Consider the following 18,184-nt stretch of genomic DNA (forward strand, 5'->3'; position numbering starts at 1 on the left):
ATAGAGGTCTTTAGGATTAGGAAGAGTACGATAGTGCGGTAGTAATGTATTGTTTCCACTGATCGGCAAGATACTAACAAGAGAGCTCAGATTTAAGATAATAGTCACAGAAAGAATTAAATGGGATGCAAGACCTTTTTTTTAAAAATGAAGTGTGGTTGCAATATGGAAACTCTGCCACAAACCTACCTTGAAGCAGAACCTGTAAATACATTTAAAATGGAAATAAGTAGTTGGTTGAAAAGGAGAAATTTTTAATGGTGTGTGGATATAAACTGGAGTGGGATTAGATTTAGTGATTCATGGAAAAAAGGCTGGTGCAGACTTGATGGGATCAATAACCTGTTACTGGGTTTCTATGATTTTGAAGAAACCCAGCAGCATAAAAATCCTAAAATAGCTTATTGTCCAGAGCTCTGTAAAATTTTAATATTGCATTTGTAAGACTGTTACATTCTTCAGTAAACTCGAATATGTTTACTCTTCCTCACTATGCAAATCATAGATTTAATGGGTGCATGAGACCATTAGAATTCAAAATCACAACTCCTTGTAGCAGTTGATAACCTTTATCCTGGCCCCACTAGCATGATATAAACACTTGTACGGGTTTGGGTTGGGTAGGAGGTTAAAATGTTTAAAATATGAAACAGCAACCCAATCCCCCTTGAACGCACCCACATCCTGTTTTAATAGAGCCGGGATAAGCAACCAATCTGGTCTCAGGAGACACATCGGTCATTGAACCCATCTAGGGAGGATGCGTGCCTTCATTTCAACAGGGTTTCTATATTAAACTCTTGTAAAAAAAAATGCCGATTTGATGGGCCTCAGGAAACCCAGTAAATAAAAGGGGGCAAGAAGGGCGATCCTTCAGCCCTTTTATCATTTATAGCACTGCTTGTTGGCCAGGAGAAGGGATGTTTCATTCCAGGCCCAAACAGCTTACTTGTAAACACGCCCTCACCGCCACGATCTCCCCCTCCCAACAACAACCCTGTGACCACTGACCCCTGATCTCCGACTCTCTCCGTGACCCTATATTTCTCCATCCCCGATCACTATCCAACCCTCCACAATCTTCGACCATACCGGTCTCACCCCAACCCTCCCAATCATGCCCGATTCAACCACCTCCCCACCCAACTCCTGTGATCTCTACCTCCAACAACCACTAACCCTACCTGCTCCTGGGCTGTGTCCTTGTGCTGCAATCAGGTTGGCTTCCAGGAGGGAAATCTGTTTAAAAAGAAGCTCCGCAGCGTTCAGGGAAACACAAACTTGGGGATTTCCCACCCATAAAGCCGCTCCCCCCCTCGCATCTCCTGAGTGAATATCGGGGCTACGCTTTTTCATCTTCAAGTGTCAAGAAAGTGGCAATGCATGTATGTAATGTATCTTGCAAATTAACAAAACAATGAAGCTTCTCCAGTTCTTTCTATTGTCATTCAGACCACCCACCTGCCAAGAATGAGGCATATTAATTTCATAATATGAACATTGATTTTAAATTGTTGCTGGAGTGAAGAAATGACTTGTTAAAGAGATCACCAGACCTTTGACTGGAGGACATTTGCATACTAAGAGATGGTGCTTGTGGAGACAAAGAACTGGTCCAATTAACCCAAATGGATGTTGATCACCAGTCATTGAAGGTGTAAGGAAGCTCGCATTCCAGGGTCTGCTAAGATGATACAATCCACAATGACAGGACTGGTTAAACCAGCTGGTCACATGACTGACTGGCTGATCCAGGCTTTTGAACTAGGCGCAGGACCTCTTGAATTGAGAAGGCAGTTTGCAACTGAAGCTGGAACAAGAAAGCCTCTCTCCTGGCTGTCTTTCTCTTGCTTTCTCCCAAGCCACCGGACCCACGGAAAACACGTAAACCTCAAGAGAGAAAAGACTCCTACATTGAAACAAGTTGAAGCGTGCACTGGGCCCCAAAAACAGCAAGACTCATCGGCAACCAAAGACTGCACATTAAACCTAAAGGACTGTAACTATAATCCAGAGATTGCCTCAAACTTTTCCCCTTTATTCCTTCTACTTTTCTGTCTCTATCTGGATGTGTGTTTATCGCGTATGCATGCTAGCATGGTCACGTCGTATATCCGTAGTCGTTACCCGAATTAGAGTTTAAGATTAATAAACTTCCACCTTTCTTGTTTAAATCTAAGAAAGCCTATCTGAATTGATTTCTTTGCCTTACCATTGGACAGCGGAGAGGGGGAGCTAAAACATGGTGTTTTTAAAAATTAAACTCTGTTAGTTAGACCAGGCAAAGGCTGAGAGGGAACCCTTAGACCCCTCCTCAACGGGTCGTAACAGAAACCTGGCGGCTAGCATCCTGGATTTGACCCACAGACGAACGAGAACATTGGAAGTGGAAGCCAAATTGATCACAATCAAAAAGAGAAAAGATTTCAATACAAGTTTTCTTGTGGTTGTGTGTGCTAGAATACTAATGTCTGCGACTGAAGCTAGTAGCTCCCCAAGCCAGGGTGAAGTAACTTGGGATAAGTTAAAAGCACTATCTATGGAGGAGTTGAGGAAAATGGCTGAGCAGTGTGGGATCACTATACGTGGCAAGGCTAGGAAGTCTGAACTCCTAAGGCTAGTGGCCAACCATTTTTCCCTTGAATCTGAAGAAGCAGACACAGGGTGAGAGATAGATTCCAACAGGGTATTGCTAGCAAAGATACAATTGGAACAGAGGAAACTCGAATTAGAAGACAGGGAAAGACAGAGAGAGAGAGACAGGAGAGAGAAAGAATGCGAACACAGAGAGCTGAGGCAGCTTGAGTTAACTAGGGGGCGTTAGAGTAACCCCAGTGAAAGCATGGCCAATATGGAGGAGTGTAATTCAGGGCTGGGTACAGAATTGTTAAAACTCTCCCAACTTATCCCAAAATTCAATGAGGGAGATGTGGAAGCCTGTTTTGTGTCTTTTGAAAAACTTGCAAGGCAGTTAAAGTGGCCAGCTGAGGCTTGGACACTCCTACTACAAACTAAGCTAACTGGAAAAGCCCATGAGGTTTATTTCCTGTTGCCAGACGAGAGTTCATCCAGTTATCAACTGACAAAAAATGCTATCCTCGGGGCATATGAGTTAGTACCGGAAGCCTATTGCCAGAAGTTTAGAACTCTCAAGAAGCAAGCTGATCAAATTTACTGGGAATTTGAGAGAAATAAACAGCTGGCTTTTGACCAGTGGCTGAGGGCTCTTAAAGTGCAGCTCAGCTATGAAAATCTTAGAGAAGTAATTTTGCTAGAGGACTTTAAAAACTCTCTCCCACTCTCCATAAAGACACATGTGGAGGAACAGAAGGTTCACAGAGCCTGGCAAGCTGCAGTGCTGGCTGCTGAGTTTGCTCTCATTTATAAGTCGGTTTCCCAAGGAAAAACCTTTCCTCGTCACCACCAAAAATCCCAAAAGGACAAAGGGTGGGAAGGTGATAGAAGCCCAAGCAATCCTGGGAGGAAAGAAAAGCAGTAGACACAAGGGTCCCTCCTCCAGCTAAAAAGGAAGGTGCTGTAAGTAGGAGTGAGACCCTGAGACCTGTGTGTTTCCATTGTAATAAAGCAGGTCATCTAACAGCTGACTGCTGGAAACTAAAGGGAAAACTTGTAGGGTTAATCAGAGCACATCCGCGCAGTGACGGAGAAGGGACCCTGATGGAAAGCACAGCAGAACAAGCTGTGGCTTTATCTGCGGTAAAAGTGAGACCCAGGAAGTTTATGGCTGCAAGTGTAGGAAAATTTAATAGGATTCCTGATGGTTTTCAGGGTTTTGTGTTTGAAGGGAGAGTAACCCATACCCCTCGAGTGCGGCAAGCAAGGCCATAGTAATTCTCAGGGACACAGGGGCCACCAGATCCCTTTTACTGGGAAAAGGCCTGACCTTTCCCCCAGAGATTGTAGTGAACACCAGAATGGTGGTGAATGGTATTGGAGGGCAGTGTATGCCTGTACCTTTACACCAGGTGCACTTGGAGTGTGACCTAGTTTCGGGACCGGTGACCGTAGGGATTGTCGCTAGTTTGCTTGTGGACGGGGTTGACCTGCTCCTAGGTAATGATATGGCGGGAATGAAGGTGGTAGTGAAAGAGAGACCGCAGGAGGTCAGAGAAACAGACGGTCCCCTGCAGTTTCTCTGAATGTGTAATGAGTGAGGCCATGATCAAACCAGTTCCCCCAGAGGAGACTGAATTGGCACTGCAGGCAGATGACCATGAGGGCTGCCTGTCTGAGACTTTCTTTGGAAAGTTAGGATTCCCAGGGAATGAATTAAATGAATTTTCCCTAGCTAAGGCTCAGTGAGCTGACCCAGTATTGACAGAGTTAGCACAGGCTGCCCAGTCTGAAATTGAAGCGGAGGGAGACCCCGATTGCTACTATTTAAAGAATGAGGTTCTGATGAGGAAGTGGAGTTCTCCTCAGACCTGAGAGCAAGGAGTGGACAGTGGTTCATCAGTTAGTGATGCCGCAGAGGTACTGGAGAGAAATAGTAAGAATGGCCCATGAGATTGCAGTGGCTGTACAGGTTGGTATATGAAAAACCAAAGCCCACATAAGACAGTAGTTTGACTGGCCAAAACGCCACAAAAATGTGGTGGAATACTGTAGAAGTTGCCACCTGTGCTAAAGGCCAGCTCGGGTCTGCAAATGAAACGCAACCCGAGTCCGACAGAACCACATCCGACCCCGAGCCCAACCCGGCCCAAGTCCTTTCATTTTTTTCCCGCGCTCGACTTGACCATCAGTTAACCTACCTTCTGTTTTTCACTTTGTTACGTGTCGGCACAAGCTTTAAAAAACTGTAACTGAACAAACTCACTAGTCCAAAAGGTACATTAACATTGGAGTCACTTACCGGAAGTGGTGATAGAGTGCGTCCGACCCAGCCCAACCCGACTGCCACACCCGGATGTGCGACCCGACCCAAACCAGACACGTCATTGGGTCCTGTCGGGTTCGGGTTGGGTAGCCATACTCTAACCTGTACCAGGTTGAGGGGAAACCCCAACCTACAGTGAAATCTGCACCCCTAAGTCCTGTTTCGGTGTTTGGAGGACGCTCCAGCAGAGGGCTGGTGAAATGTAAGGAACCCCTACCGAAAACAAAAAGGGACAAGCAGGCACAAGGCTGGCAAAAGGTTAGAAAGGAATGGGAAAAAAGGGACCGAGGGCAGGTTAAAGGAAGTCCAGGAAGAATCCCGGATGAAAACCCCTACTGTTTGGTAAGCCAACCCCAAAATATTTGAAAAATTAGACCCCACATTCTCCTATGTAAATGCAGACACTAGAAACACCCCACCAGAGTTGCTAAGCATTTACAGGAACCTGCAGAGACAAGGAAAGTCCTCAAGAAGGCAGAGAAACCGTGAGGGTGATGCCTCACCTAGTTGAAATGCCGCAGTGGAGTGCAGCAGAATCTGGACAAATACCTGTAAGCAGGAGTGTCCCAGAGGACAAAGGAAAGATTAACAAAGACTCCTCCCTCACAGTCAGGAAAAAAGGGAACCAGCAACCCCCTAAAGGTGAAAAGCCCTTGCATGATTCATCCAAGCACTGAAACGGAGTTCAGAGTGGAACCACCCACTGCCGCCACCCCTGAGCAGAACTCCAACCTAGGGCTAATTGAACCTAACCCTCCCCCTGCAGACCTCAACAAGAATAAAGACACCGTAGGCAGTCATGGAAATGAGCAAGCTGAAAAAACCTCTCCAAAAATCACATGTTTATTGGGATGCCAAAAAGAGTAGTTTAAAGCAGCAATGCCGCCAAGAAAAGGCAGGCTGTAAGAACTGTTCGGATTTTTGAATGAATGAGAGAGATGCATGTGTGTTTTCCTGTACTTAGTTCCTCTCCAGTCCCTTTTAATGAATTGTGCTTTTAAAAAAAAAATTGCATTTCATTCCTCTGGGTGTGGAGGTGTCAATGCAGACTCCCCCAGCTGCCAAGAATGAGGCATATTAATTTTGTCGTATGATAATTGATTTTAAACTGTTGCTAGAGTGAAGAAATGACTTGTTAAAGAGATCACCAATCCTTTGACTGGAGGACATTTGCATACTAAGAGACGGTGCTTGTGGAGACAAAGAAATACTCCGTGCTCCAATTAACCCAAATGGCTTTCGATCGCCAGACATTGAAGGTGTAAGGAAGCTCGCATTCCAGGGTCTGCTAAAATGATACAATCCACAAAGATAGGACTGATTAAGCCAGCTGGTCACATGACTGACTGGCTGATCCAGGCTTTTGAACTAGGCACAGGACCTCTTGAATCGAGACGGCAGTTTGAAACTGAAGCTGGAACAAGAAAGCCTCTCTCCTGGCTGTCTCTCTCTCTCTCTTTCTTCCAAGCCACCGGACCCACGGAAGACATGTAAACCTCAAGACTCCGCTATCGAAACAAGTTGAAGCGTACACTGGGCCCCAACAAACAGCAAGACTCATCAGCAACCAAAGACTCCACATTGAACTTAAAGGACTGTAACTATAATCCAGAGATTGCCTCAAACTTTTCCCCTTTATTCCTTCTACTTTTCTGTATCTGCATGTGTGTTTATCGCGTATGCATGCTAGTGTGGTCACGTCGTGTACTCGTAGTCGTTACCCGAATTAGAGTTTAAGATTAATAAACTTCCATCTTTCCTATTTAAATCTAAGAAAACCTGTCTGAATTGATTTATTTGCCTTACAACTGGAAAGCGGTGAACAAGGATTCAGAGGGTGAGCTAAAACATGGTGTTTTTAAAAATTAAACCCTGTTACGGGTAGACCAGACAAAGGCTGAGAGGGAACCCCTAGAACCCTCCTCACCTGGTCGTAACACTATGCACCAGAATCATAGCAGATAAATACATAGCAAACACATAAAGAAAGGGGAAGAGAGCATGAAGATAAAAGAAAAGGAAAAGAGATTATGAATGCAAGCTAGCTAGAAACATAAAGGTGGACTGTAAAAGCTTCTTTAGGTATGTGAAAAGGAAACGATTAGCAAGGACAAATGTGGGTCCATTGCAGGCGGAGACAGGAGAGTTTGTGGTGGAGAATGAGGAAATAGCGGAGAGACTAAACAATTACTTTGTGTCTGTCTTCACGGAGGAAAACAGCGAAAGTCTCCCAGAAATACTAGGGAACCAAGGGACTAGTAAAAATGAGGAACTGAAAGTAATTAGTACCAATAAAGAGGTAGTACTCGAAAGATTAATTGGATTGAAAGTTGATAAATCCCCTGCAGCAGATGAGCTACATCCCAGAGTATTGAAAGAGGTGGCTATAGAGATAGTGGGTGCATTGGTGGTTATCTTAGATTCTGGAAGGGTTCCTGCAGACTGGAAAGTAGCAAATGTAACCCCACTATTTAAGAAGGGAGCGAGAGAGAAAACGGAGAACTACAGACCTGTTAGTTTGATATCAGTAGTAGGGAGAATGTTACAATCTATTATAAAGGATGAGATAACTGACTCTTGGAAAATAATGATATGATTAGGCAGAGTCAACATGGATTTCTGAAAGGGAAATCATGTTTGACAAACCTGTTGGAGTTTTTTGAGGATGTTACTTGTAGCATAGATAAAGGAAAACTAGTGGATGAGGTATATTTGGATTTTCAGAAGGCTTTTGATAAAGTCCCACACAGGAGGTTAGTAAACAAAATTAGAGCACATGGGATTGGGGTGGGTGGGGGGGGGGGGTGTTAACATACTGCAATAGATTGAGAATTGGTTTGCAGACAGAAATCAGAGAGTAGGATTAAACGGGTCATTCTCAGGATGGCAGACTGTTACTAGTGGGGTACCGCAAGGATCAGTGCTTGGGCCACAGCTGTTCACAATCTATATAAATGATTTGGATATGGGGACCAATTGTAATATTTCCAAATTTGCTGATGACACAAATCTTGGAGGGAATGTAAGTTGTGAGGAGGATGTAAGGAGGCTTCAAGGGGACTTGGACATGCTATCTGAATAGGCAAGAATATGGCAGATGGAATATAATGTGAATAAGTGTGAACTGATCCATTTTGGTCGAAAAACAGAAAGGCAGAGTATTTCTTAAATGGTGAGAGGTTGGGAAGTGTTGATGTCCAAAGATGTCACCTGGGTGACCTCGTTCATGAGCCACTACAAGCTAACATGTAGGTGCAGCAAGCAATGACGAAGGCAAATGGTATGTTGGCCTTCATTGCAAGGGGATTTGAGTACGAGTAAAGATGTACTGCTTCAATTTAAAGCCTTGGTGAGACTTCCCCTGGAGTACTGTGTACAGTTTTGGTCTCCTTATCACCAGACTAACCGCTGAGATGGCAGAATTGTCTTATGAGGAGAGATTGAGGAAACTGGACCTGAATTCTCTAGTTTCGAAAAATGAGAGGTGATCTCATTGAAACTTACGAAATTCTTAAAGAGCGTGACAGCATAGATGTGGATAGGATGTTTCCTCTGGTTGGTGAGTCTAGATCAAGGGGACACAATCTCAGAATAAGGAGCAGGCCATTTAAGACTGAGATGAGGAGGTATTTCTTTACTCAGAGGGTGGTGAATCTGTGGAATTCTTTACCCCAGAGAGCTGTGGAAGCACAATCATTGAGCATGTTCAAGACAGAAATTGACAGTATTCTGGATACTAATGGCATCAAGGGATATGGGGAAAATTGGCGTTGAGGTAGATGATCAGCCATGATCTGTTGAATGGCGGAGCAGACTCGACGGGCCAAATGGCCTACTCCAGCTCCTATTTCCTATGATCATGCAACTATTTCAATAGGTTATTTTACCCGGCTAAGACACAATAACAAAACTAAGAGTCATACAAATATATGACAAGAAGGACAGAGAAATCATCTAGTTCATCTATGCTATTCAAATATGCTGCAAGTACATAAACCATCCATCTGTAACCCATCACACAATTTTCTGAATAAATAATTGGAAAAGAAAAATTTTAAAGGGTATGGTGGGGTAAGTGAATACAACTAAGTGGATAGCTCTTTGAGAGCTGGTACAGGAGCGATACATCAAATGGCCTGGTTCTGCACTGTAAAATTCTACCAACCTATATGAAAATTAGTGTTACACTTTAGTTTTTTAAATAGGATTTTTGAAGTATGAAGAACAATGAAAATCCAGAAAGAAACTTAAAAAATAAACTAAAGCTTTCAATCATACAATCATAGATCCAGGAACTATTCCTTGCAGTGTCAGCAGTACCATCTAATAAATAACAGAACTAATTCTATTTGTCATCTGACTTGCAAAATTATTTTCTCTTAATGGAACATTCACAGAACAAAGCAAGTAGTTTGGCCAAATGGTTCTCAATTAAACTCCATCTACTTCTAATAAGATTTTTGAACAAAGTATATTTCTATGAACAAGCCATTGTCATAGTTTTTGGTAGGGCATTACATGTCTTAACAAGCCTTTGTGTAAAGAAATTCCTCTAACTTCTCTTTGGTTCTTTTTGTGATTATCTTAATTTATATTCTTTTGTTACAAATCAATTGGCTGGCAGGAAATAGCTTTTCCCCTTATACCCTATAAAAATCCTTCAAAATTTTGAACATCTCTATCAGATCTTCTCTTAACTTTCAATGTTCTAATGAAATGAATTTTTCCAATATAGCAGCTAAACCACTATGTTTAATGAGGTTGTACGTTTGTATCTTAGAATCTTCCAAACAGATACACTTAAACAGATAGTGCATGAGTACTACATGTTATTTTGCTATGTAAATGGAAAGGGCCAACTTGGCCAAAAGTGTATTGTAATTCTTAAACCTGAATAGCTAAAGCTGCAATACTATAATTTTTAACTGTACTATGCTATGTTAAATTGAACAGAACATAATTCTGAAACCATATCTTTGCTCTGTTTCTGACTATATCTTCTTAGTAAGGGAAGAGTTGAATTGGTCTTTGTAATTAAGGCTCATGTACAATGAAACATATTAGGTATCACACAGATAAAAGGCCTAGGAATAAAGCTAAATCACAATCAACGGTTTCTCTTTACATACCTACTGAATACATTTCAACACCTTCATTTTTCCAGATACTTTAAGTAAAGAGTAATTAATGCAAATGTGGGTGCTTGTTTTCGCAGAAGTAATGCTGACAGTCTGTAATGTTTTCAGATGAAAGTTGCTGTGGCGTGTTGCTGATACTGCTGTGCCCCTGCAATAAATATCATTCATGTTGTGCAGTCATTTGAATTGTGTAAAATGTTATACGATAGCTAACTTCTTCATGTCACATCTTAGATTACATTGTTATGGAATACAGATTGGAGACACCCACCACATTGTCGTGCACAAAAGGCTAGTCACCTATTGAGTGTATGATAAATGTAGCATTTGAACATCATGGGCTGAATTTTATAAGCCCGCCGCAAATAATGGCAGCCTGCCTGTGTGGTCCGCACGCCAAAGAGCCGCTACGATTCCAAGTATAGCGGCTCATTTAAATAGCCGGGGTGGGCTGCCCCCCACTTCACCACCCCCCCCCCGATCACGTGGAGGGGGCGGGCTGTCTTTCCCCGGGGCCTGCGCACAGGCAGCTGACGCCATCTTTCAAGGGCTGTTAGCCTTACTGGTAAATTTAAATATTTAAAGAAACATTGAATGAAAGAAAATAAATACATTTCTTTTGCCCCTCTCCCACAAAAGAAAAAGAAATATGAAGAAAATATGAAGAAAAAGAAATATGAAGAAAAGAGATATAAAGTACCTGCACATTTCACGCCCTGAGCAATCAGACCCCACATAAAATTGGCACAGTACTCACACCAATGAGGCCCTCGGAATGTGTGAACCTGCAACGTATCAGTGCAATATTAAGGAAATAAGATCATGCAACAAAATTAGAGCTTTAATGATCAGATTAACACCAAGAATTATTCAAGTGAATTGTTTGAATAAAATACATTATAACAAACCTGAAGAGAAGAAAAGTCTTAAAATAATGGTTATAGAAGAGTTAAAGCAGCCAACATAGGAATTGTAGAGTTTGAAGTCGTTACGTAAGGTCCAGCTGCTCGCAACACATTTTTTTCTTACAAGTTTAGTTGGCTTTATGTTATCAATTAAAAAAATTGAAAGGTAAATACAAAATGCATGGTCACTGAGTGCATTTTTGTTAGTGATAATATATCTTATGCAACATATTAAATAGAGAGCAATGTCTGTAGGTGGCTACATGAGTGGAGGAGAGTTACCATGGCAACTATCAGTGATGCTACTGCAGTGGTATTAGCATTTTTGGATACTCAAGAACAAAATGGAATATTTTAATTAAACGGTATTGCAGAAATATCAAAATAAAAGCATTACAATTGCATTAAATTAGCCAGTTATTTTTAAAATCAGACGTGCAGTTGGTAAAGCACCTGGAATATACTGACACAAATCAATCTGAAGTGAAACAGAGATATGACATGAATTTTACCAGACTAGAAATTTGCAACTTTTTCTGCACAGAAACCTAAGTAAAATTTTCCTTTGTGGTGATGTAAATGAGCAGATTATTAGGGATAAACTGTTTTTCTGATTGTGATTGTATACTACTAAGAACATTAATGAAAAAGCACACAGTCATGAATAACATTAAAGATACTAGGTACCAACATTAATTTTGAGTCACATTCCCATCAAATAAAGTAGTGTTTACTCTGATCTCTGGGAAAAAGCACTATGACAACCAAATGTACTTGGATAACATTAACTCTTTCATGTCGAAATGAAGCCAAGCAAGTTAACTGAATCAGGTGATGACGTTTAAGTTAAACATTAGAAAAACAAATTATGGCAGCGGCTCTAAAGTGGAAACAAACTGATAATACTTAAGCATTTTCGTTCATAAAATTGGAAAACCTGACTACACAATACAAGGTTACTGAATACTGGAAACTAAAGCAGTTACTTCCTCCAACAAAATCACAACAGCTGAAAAACAGTTTTTGGAAAAGCACAACAAGGAATTAATGACTCCTGCAAATATTTTCTAACTGAATGCATGGTCATAAATATTTAGAAACAAACTTAAACAATCAATGCTTGAGGCACAACATGCTGTACTACCCTTCACTAAAAATGCAGTTTAGCAATAACCATAAGCCAATATACAGAGAAAAATAGAATTATAATTATCTCACATTATCTATTATCTCATTATCTATTCACATCTATTCCATTAGCAAAGGAATAAAGATGGAAACACATATGTCTATTGGGACCATTTTCTACTTATAAGCTGGAAGGAAGGTCGCTAAAAGAAAATACAAGAAATAGGATATTTTACTAGTGAGTAATTTCATGTACGCCAGCTACCTTTGTACTTTTCAGCACAATCACCTCATTAGCAAAGGAAGGTTTCACTAGAAATAATGATGTAGGCCAGATGCTAGTACTAGTCGAGACAACCCAAATTAGAAGCAGATCATCTGCAACTAATATCAAAACGATCTAATGTTTGTCTAGGTGAGAGAAATGTAGCTGTAATTTTAAGTGAAGTTCAAATTCTATATAAAATTAATTTCATAAAGCTAATGCATACTTCCAAAGAACTGACAGAATGCACATTTTACTCTCCCTAAAATTGTGCTGTTCTTTATATCTGAATGGGAGAAAGCTGCTTAGGTTATGCCCTTGATTGTTTAATTTCATGGATGCTATAATTTATCCTTTAAAGGAAATCTATGTTTGGATTTTGAACAAATTGGCCCGGGCAACATAATGTAACATGCAGTAAATTCTTTTGAATAATGATGCAAATTTAACAACTGCATGACAATGTAAACAAAGTTTGAATGAAACAGTTTAGTTCAGTAATTGTTTGATTGTAACACTGAAAAAAAACCTCAAATTCATGATAATAACCAGAGTTTAGTTCATGATAAACAATTCTACCATACAATGACTATTATTAATAAAAAATCTCAATAAATTGACATCTAAAATATATATTTGAAAACGTACACATCTGTTCATTGCTAACTATATTAATTTTAATTCCTTACCTTAAAATTATGTACTTTCTCATATTTTGGAATCCGTTCATTTTCCTTCAGAGTGGCTCTTCGAACAAGTGAAGTCAACTGTGAATAAGCAAACAGTTTTAGTGGTTGCCACAGAGGTGAGGATGCTTTTTGGGGTCCCATCTTCAATCCTAGAGCTGCTACCAAAACATCCTGCTGATGTTTCTCTTGTTTAGGCTCACGAATTAGGAATTTATAAGGTTTTCTTCCTGACCAAGATTCCTTAGATGGCATCTTGCTAGTACTTTGCAATTTTATGACCAACCTGAACTAATAACTTTCCAGGTTAAAATCTGTAAATTGGTTTTTAAAGGCTAATAAATTTTAGACAATTCAAACTATAACAATGAAGAGACTTAGATTATGTTCTGCTGAAAGGGAACTCTATGTGATGTGCTACATTTTTCAAAAGGCAACTTATAAAGTAGTCAAGCTTTCATTATCCTGGTTTACAACAGATCTTGTCATACATTTTCTTTTCAAATGCAAGGTAAATCGTAAATAAACTAGCATACGACTTGAAGTATTCTCCTTTCAACAGATAAAATCCAAGTCAGTCTATCCACCAAGCAACTCATTTGTAAACGGTACTTAAAAGCTGAGTGGGTCAGCTTTAGCACCCATTTAAGGTCATTTTCCCCTGCACTTTTCAGATGATCTCCTGAATTAAAGATGCTCCAAGTCGTGCCTTCAACCAGATTGCGGATACCAAGCTGCTGACAACCTTAATCTCGTGGGGTGGGGGAGGGGGATGGGGGCTGGGTTTCAGCAGGCACAGTGGATTAGTCAGGTCATATTAAGAAATCAGCCAACCAATAGCAATCCCTGGCACTGATCCATTGTTCCTGAGGACTGTGTGCTTTCATCATGTTGGATTAAAAAACAACCATCAGTAGGCAAATAATGAGCAATGAATGAGTCATGCATCATTAAAAACACGCCATGTAACTGTATTTTAAATGAATCTTGTAACCAATTCTGTATATATTTTCCTCTTATACACTCTTAAAAAGTATTTAAAATATTTCATAACATTGTTTATCTAAATATTGAACACCTTTTTATTTACAAGTACAATTATATCAGCTTTAATATTCTAAAACATTACTACTTGTGAACAGAAACAAAATAGAACCATGGTTTAGTCTCTTTTCTCATGTTCATGAATATATTCAAATTAGAAGTGTATTATGCATTTCAGACTGGAATATACTCAGGGGGCTGTTCTCCAGAAACAGGATTAGTTATTGGAGAAATGTCTCATTTTGATAACCAAATCAAATAATATTAAGATTTTCCATTTCTCTTTATCTTCAGAAAGCAGTTGGTTTGTGTGACACTTCATTTATCATGAACTTACATTTTTTGGTAATATAAATTTTTGGTGAGGTATTAAAACATTAATTAATATAATTGTGGATATGGTGAATCAATAGCATAAAATTACATTAAATATAAAATAAACTATTTTGAATTGCAGGTCGAATGCTGACCTGTAAGACTTTTTTTGTTGTTTTGGCAGTTTGCATTGATACTTGCTTTAGACATTTAAAGAATTTTAGCTCTATGTTCAAAAGCAAATGCCTTTTCCTATTCTGAAGACTATTGTCCAGAAACTATGGGTTGAATTTTACGAGCCCCTTGACGCTGTGGGTTGCGGCGGGGGGGAGGGGGGCCCCGTACAATTCTGCGGGGAGAGGCCCGACTCGACGCGAGATGTTGAGAAGGGCCCGTCACATACTACCGGCAGTGGGGAGAGCTCAATGCGGCCCCCTCGCCGCCAAGCAGCGGGGCCTTCATATGCATATGCAAATTATACTAAATTAGATGCAAATTCACTTTCCTGCTGGCAGTGGCCATCCCACACTGATTTTACGGCCGCAGTTCGTCTCTCACGCGCCTTCGGAACTCCATATGGAGTAATATAGGGATGGATTTTATTTGCATGCCACGCTCTGCGGCAGCGTGCTTTCAACTCAGCGGCCTTCCGACATGGAAGGGCCGGAGCACAGCCCTTGCGATACTATGCGCAGAGGCTGATTTAAATAGAGGGGGCAGAGCAGCCGTCCCCGGCAACAGCATCCGGCGTCGCTATGCAGATGCTGCGCCATTTAAAGGGCTTTAAGCCCTTAACAAAAATTACAATTTTTAAAGGTGTATGAGTAGTAATTTTTAATAAATAATAACTTATGTGACAGAGGCCCTTCCCCAAGGCCCCCCCAATGCTCATTTCATTGCCTGAGATAAACAAAACATGCCCTTTTCCCTACCCGAACTTTACCCCTGACCTTCAAACTTTTGCCCTTCAACCCCTTCCTACCATCCCCACATCCAATCAAAATTGTTTTCCCTGCTCCCCCCCCTGCTCCTCCTGCCCTGGAAATGTTATTCCTTCCCCCTCCCGACCAGGTTCCTGCCTCGGAACTCCACACGGAGGTATTAAAACACGAATTAATATAATTAATTAACTCCATATGGAAGTATTAAAATATTAATTAATATAATGTTTCCGGCCTGGCGCCAGGAGCCCGCTTCCAGTACAAAATCCAGTCCAAAGTGTGGTGAATAAGGCTGGTGAGCTACAATCACAAATAGCAGTATGGGATTATGATGTAGTGGCAATAATGGAAATGTGACTTAAAAACGGCGAGGTCAGGGTGCTTAATATTCTTTTGGGCCTCCTTATCTCGAGAGACAATGGATACGCGCCTGGAGGTGGTCAGTGGTTTGTGAAGCAGCGCCTGGAGTGGCTATAAAGGCCAATTCTGGAGTGACAGGCTCTTCCACAGGTGCTGCAGAGAAATTTGTTTGTTGGGGCTGTTGCACAGTTGGCTCTCCCCTTGCGCCTCTGTCTTTTTTCCTGCCAACTACTAAGTCTCTTCGACTCGCCACAATTTAGCCCTGTCTTTATGGCTGCCCGCCAGCTCTGGCGAATGCTGGCAACTGACTCCCACGACTTGTGATCAATGTCACACGATTTCATGTCGCGTTTGCAGACGTCTTTATAACGGAGACATGGACGGCCGGTGGGTCTGATACCAGTGGCGAGCTCGCTGTACAATGTGTCTTTGGGGATCCTGCCATCTTCCATGCGGCTCACATGGCCAAGCCATCTCAAGCGCCGCTGACTCAGTAGTGTGTATAAGCTGGGGATGTTGGCCGCTTCAAGGACTTCTGTGTTGGAGATATAGTCCTGCCACCTGATGCCAAGTATTCTCCGAAGGCAGCGAAGATGGAATGAATTGAGACGTCGCTCTTGGCTGGCATACGTTGTCCAGGCCTCGCTGCCGTAGAGCAAGGTACTGAGGACACAGGCCTGATACACTCGGACTTTTGTGTTCCGTGTCAGTGCGCCATTTTCCCACACTCTCTTGGCCAGTCTGAACATAGCAGTGGAAGCCTTACCCATGCGCTTGTTGATTTCTGCATCTAGAGACAGGTTACTGGTGATAGTTGAGCCTAGGTAGGTGAACTCTTGAACCACTTCCAGAGCGTGGTCGCCAATATTGATGGATGGAGCATTTCTGACATCCTGCCCCATGATGTTCGTTTTCTTGAGGCTGATGGTTAGGCCAAATTCATTGCAGGCAGACGCAAACCTGTCGATGAGACTCTGCAGGCATTCTTCAGTGTGAGATGTTAAAGCAGCATCGTCAGCAAAGAGGAGTTCTCTGATGAGGACTTTCTGTACTTTGGACTTCGCTCTTAGACGGGCAAGGTTGAACAACCTGCCCCCTGATCTTGTGTGGAGGAAAATTCCTTCTTCAGAGGATTTGAACGCATGTGAAAGCAGCAGGGAGAAGAAAATCCCAAAAAGTGTGGGTGCGAGAACACAGCCCTGTTTCACACCACTCAGGATAGGAAAGGGCTCTGATGAGGAGCCACCATGTTGAATTGTGCCTTTCATATTGTCATGGAATGAGGTGATGATACTTAGTAGCTTTGGTGGACATCCGATCTTTTCTAGTAGTCTGAAGAGACCACGTCTGCTGACGAGGTCAAAGGCTTTGGTGAGATCAATGAAAGCAATGTAGAGGGGCATCTGTTGTTCACGGCATTTCTCCTGTATCTGACGAAGGGAGAACAGCATGTCAATAGTCGATCTCTCTGCACGAAAGCCACACTGTGCCTCAGGGTAGACGCGCTCGGCCAGCTTCTGGAGCCTGTTCAGAGCATATATACAAAGATATAAAGTGTTCAGAAAAGATAGAGAAGGAAAAATTGGAGGTGTGGTGGCAGTATTGATTAGGGAAGACAATGCAGTGTTGGAAAGGGAGGATGTCCTTGAAGGGTCAAGGCCAAATCCATTTGGTTAGAGTTGAGAAGCAAAAAGGGTATGATCACGTTACTAGGGGTATTTGAAAGGCCTCCAAATAGTGAGAAAGATAGAGGAGTAAATCTGCAGGAAAATCACAGAGATGTGCAAGAACAATACAGTGGTGATACTGGGGAGTTCAATTACCCAAATATTGACAGGGATAATTTTAGAGTAAAGGGTAAGGAGGGGAAGGAATTTCTGAAATGTGTTCAGGAGAACTTCCTTGATCAGTATGATCTAAGCTCAACTAGAAAGGGAGCATTGCTGGATCTGGTGCTGGGAAATGAGGTGGGCCAAGTAAACCAAGGGTGGAATGTTATGAGTGCTGCGGTGTTCCCAACGGCAGGACTGGAAGTTGTCATAACTTCTGCTCTCGCCGTAAATCCTGTTTCTCACGCAATTTTGTATTTGAATTAGCCATGCAGTGACAGGCACAGGGAACACTTGGGATCATGTGGCAGGGTGGCCTTTCATTGGTGGAACCCGCTGTCACTGCCCCAAGCACCATGATCACCACAGACATAAAATATTCTGTGCTTGCAGCCGCAAGGATCAGCAGCCTTCCTTTCATGTAAGTATTTTTCCCTCCCTTATTTTGTGGAAATCACCACCAACTTCATTTAATTTATTTTCCCAACAGCCAAAGTAAATGACATGACAGCCAGCAGGCAGGCAGCATCACATGCCACGGTTCAGTGATGCCTCCCTGCAGGTTCTCTTCCAGAACGTCAGGGGAAGACGGTAGGTCCTCTTCTCTGCAGATGGAGTCAGATGACCCTACCGCCTCACCAAGACAGCCTGGATGGAGGTAGTGGAGCAGGTC

General features: G+C 41.9%; 1 protein-coding gene across 1 annotated transcript in view; it reads right to left on the reverse strand.

The window, feature by feature from the left end:
- Positions 1-18,184, reverse strand: part of chn1 (chimerin 1) — a 248,469-nt gene that overhangs the window by 36,978 nt on the left and 193,307 nt on the right. Inside the window, exons 8-9 of the mRNA XM_068035449.1 lie at positions 13,026-13,103; positions 10,739-10,823 (exon numbers count right to left, since the gene is read on the reverse strand). Coding sequence (XP_067891550.1) covers positions 10,739-10,823; positions 13,026-13,103 — 163 coding nt within the window. The remainder of the gene's footprint in view (positions 1-10,738; positions 10,824-13,025; positions 13,104-18,184) is intronic.

The sequence above is a fragment of the Heterodontus francisci genome, chromosome 7 (genome assembly GCF_036365525.1).
Source record: "Heterodontus francisci isolate sHetFra1 chromosome 7, sHetFra1.hap1, whole genome shotgun sequence".
Taxonomy (NCBI): domain Eukaryota; kingdom Metazoa; phylum Chordata; class Chondrichthyes; order Heterodontiformes; family Heterodontidae; genus Heterodontus; species Heterodontus francisci.